Source organism: Pygoscelis adeliae, unplaced genomic scaffold (assembly GCF_000699105.1).
Source record: "Pygoscelis adeliae isolate BGI_AS28 unplaced genomic scaffold, ASM69910v1 Scaffold293, whole genome shotgun sequence".
Lineage (NCBI taxonomy): Eukaryota > Metazoa > Chordata > Aves > Sphenisciformes > Spheniscidae > Pygoscelis > Pygoscelis adeliae.
The window spans coordinates 269,258-272,732 of record NW_008824362.1 but is presented as its reverse complement, the minus strand read 5'-3'; the positions used below and the strand labels follow the sequence as shown (position 1 = coordinate 272,732).

Genomic DNA, 3,475 nt, shown 5'->3' with positions numbered 1-3,475 from the left:
CAAACATTCAGGTTCATGCCCTAATTTCCCTGCTTAACTCCGAGCGCTCTGACTGAAATCGTGCAGGCTGAGTTTTCACCTCGATTTAGTTTAGTTGGATTCTTCCCGCCAAAGAGATTCAGCAGCTTTCCAAGAACAAGGTCAGGGAAAACATCCTTTTTTGACAGTATCAAAAACCCCTCAATACTACTTCGAATGCTGTAGCACTTGCACACCTCAAATGTGAGGGGAAAAAATGTTTCAGAAACGGACAGAAATCTAAGTCGTTTCTCAAGTCATTCAAATCTGGTCAGGCTGAAATCCTCTGACCCACCTCTATTTCGGTACAGCTGTATGCAACAGCTCAGTTACCCCACCTCCTTGCTCCCACGTTTCGGCTAGCCCACTTCACTTAACCCCGCCGGAGATAACGTGTGAGGAACTTGACAAAGCTCTAAGTAAACTCCGCGGATTTAGAACTCTGTGCAACATTTAAAAGGACCAATATCCTCCATCAACCGATGAATACTGGTTTACAAATTGAAGCTTTAAGCACACAAGGGAAGGTGAAATGTAGCGCTCCAGCTGGCATCTCTTTCCCCCTTTTCAGAAGCGTATTCACTAAAAGTTATTGACCGATAAACTTACTTGAACTGCAAAACTTCTGATAACATTGACCTGCCTGAAAAACCTTCTGGTTGGTTAAAAATATGCAAAAGTAAGCTACGACACCAGTAATGGCAAATATGGCTAAGTATCACCCAATAACCCTTGAAGAACAAAACAGTCTTGTCAATCCGATGAGGCCACAATACACAAAACAGGTTTTAATACAGTTTCAGAAACATTAAGTTGCCTGGAAGGGGGAGATTCTGAAGCAAAGAAAGAGAGTGCTGATTTTTTACTTGCACAACACAACTTTTCCTCCAGTTAATGAAGGGTCAAAGTTTAATCAAAACCCTTCCTCAAAGCGCTTGCTGAGGCAGTGTGCCACAGTACACAGGCTGCGCCGCAGCAAATGAAAGTCATGTTGGTTTTAACTGACATTTTCTAATATCCATGCTACTAGTTTTTTTACTCCCACGTTGTAGAAGGAAAACTGCTGAACTGAGTCTTCTGCTTTTCTCTCATTAATTAGTTTTCTAATTGTCAAAGCAGTTTCAGATGTTACAGGGAGGTCCCTTCTAGTGGGAAATTTTATACTGAAACTGTTCACATATGCAGAAAAAACCATCCAAGGACACATTAACATTCTTGGGACACCAGAAATTGACATCATCTCGAAGATCAATTAACTCTTCTGATACCTCTGAGCTGCAAAACCTTCTGAAATACTGACCAAGTGCAAATGCAGAAAGCCAGAGGACCTTAGTCATGGAATCATTTAGGTTGGAAGAGACCTTTAAGATCATCTAGTCCAACCGTTAACCTAGCGCTGCCAAGCCCACCACTAAACCATGTCCATAAGCACCACACCCACACATCTTTTAAATACCTCCAGGGATGGTGACTCAACCACTTCCCCGGTTCCAATGCTTGACGCTTGTTACTTGGGAGAAGAGACCGACCCCCCCCTCGCTACAGCCTCCTTTCAGGTGGTTGTAGAGAGCGATGAGGTCTCCCCTCAGCCTCCTTTTCTCCAGGCTAAACAACCCCAGCTCCCTCAGCCGCTCCTCAGCAGACTTGTTCTCCAGACCCCTCACCAGCCTCGTTGCCCTTCTCTGGACACGCTCCAGCACCTCGACGTCCTTCTTGTAGTGAGGGGCCCAAAACTGAACACAGTATTCGAGGTGCGGCCTCACCAGTGCCGAGTACAAGGGGACAATCACTTCCCTGCTCCTGCTGGCCACACTACTTCTGATACAGGCCAGGATGCCACTGGCCTTACCAGAACAGACTCCCCTGCCAGGCTTCAACTCGAGGTCATTCCGTTTTGAGCTCTCAAAATACACAGATGAAAAATTCCCTAGTCCTTGCTGGTGTACAGCCCACAATACTGGGTGAGCAACGCATCAAAAGCTGCCTTATACTTGGATGGTTTTACCACTGAAATTCGAGATTGTCAGGAATAAATTCCTACAGAGATAACAGCGACAGCCTTTGGTCAATACGTGATATTTTCATTTAAAAAAAAAAAGGGACTTTAACAAGCTAATTCCACCAGTAGTAACACAAGAGTACCTGAATTTAATTACAGATCATAGGACAAAACAGCAGGAAACATTCACAAATCTCAGAGGCACAGGTCTAACTAAAAGCATGTGGTCCAGCGTTGTTTTATTATGCAGCCTGCAACCAACTAAATTTTCCCCACGTGACGACATACCTTTTTATCACCCAAAACTCCTTCTTGGCTTTGTGTAAGCATCCACTGCGGATATTTGCTCTGCAGGCTAGTAGTTAACAAATCCGTTTTAGTCATTTCTTCCACATTTCTGTTACTTTTGCATTAAAAAAAAACAACAAATAGAACCATCAGTAGTTTGTATAGAGACAAGGTGTTACTATCATCAGGCCAGAACAAGGTTACCCAAGATCACGACCTTGAATTTCAAATGCTTTGTGCACGAGTACGGGCATTTACAGAGTTGCCCACATTAAACGGCGGAAGATCTTTAGGCATTATATTCTTGTTCACACGTCAGTAAGAAAAACAAGAAAAAAAACAGGAAAAACTCTTAAAGTCCTTCTGGGATATTAAGTTCCGCCTAGTTTTATGAAGATTAGTGACTCAGAACGGAAGAGTACACCTACTGCCATCTCTGGTCAACATAGCCCTCCTTAATTAGACAAATATATCTGGTGGTTTAGGTAACAGCACAGGAACCAGCCACCTAGCTTAAAAGCAGTCAGCTGCATTTGCTGATAAATGAAGTCAGAAAAAAATCCAAGTCGAAATCAAAACAAGAACGACCTGACTCACACAAACGTTGCCCCAAGGCCTGCACAGGACCTCGGGGCTGTGAGCCCACGACCGAGATAAGAAAAACCACGCAGAATTTCCAGGGCAAACTACAGCCGAACGAGGGACGCGCTGCTAAGCCCTCTGGTGCAGACCGGATGACGGCTGAGGTTACTCAGGAGTTTGCCAGCCCCGGATTCAAAGAAAATGAGCTCACCAAGCAGAGGCAGCCTGTTCCCAGGGCATCAGGAAGCAGGGCGCATCCCCTGGAAGGGGAAGGCACTCCACAGAGAAGTCAGAAGAGATTTAAGTTAGGAAGACACGCTGTCCAAAACAGCGGGAGACTTTCAGCCCTGTTGACTGGGGTTTTCTTTCAGGGAAGTGGACCAGGATTTCCTCCTTCTGAGCAAATGATGACTTAACAGAGCTGTTCCAGCTTCTGCCTGGACTGCTTCTAGTGTGATTTAGAAATCCTCCTGGAGACAGAGCAAAACAATTCACAAAGAATAAATTTCTCACCCTGCTTCTTCCCGCTAGTCCCCAAGTGCTCAATACACCTTAACACCAAAATCAGGCCACTACTGTCTTAGTAAG

General features: G+C 44.7%; 1 protein-coding gene across 1 annotated transcript in view; it reads right to left on the bottom strand.

The window, feature by feature from the left end:
• WRN (Werner syndrome, RecQ helicase-like) overlaps positions 1–3,271 on the bottom strand; it is a 48,666-nt gene extending 45,395 nt beyond the window's left edge. The window contains exons 1-2 of the mRNA XM_009319871.1: positions 3,099–3,271; positions 2,306–2,420 (exon numbers count right to left, since the gene is read on the bottom strand). Of these exons, the coding sequence (XP_009318146.1) occupies positions 2,306–2,420; positions 3,099–3,127 (144 nt within the window). The 5' untranslated portion in view covers positions 3,128–3,271. The remainder of the gene's footprint in view (positions 1–2,305; positions 2,421–3,098) is intronic.
• Between the last annotated feature and the right edge of the window lie 204 nt (positions 3,272–3,475).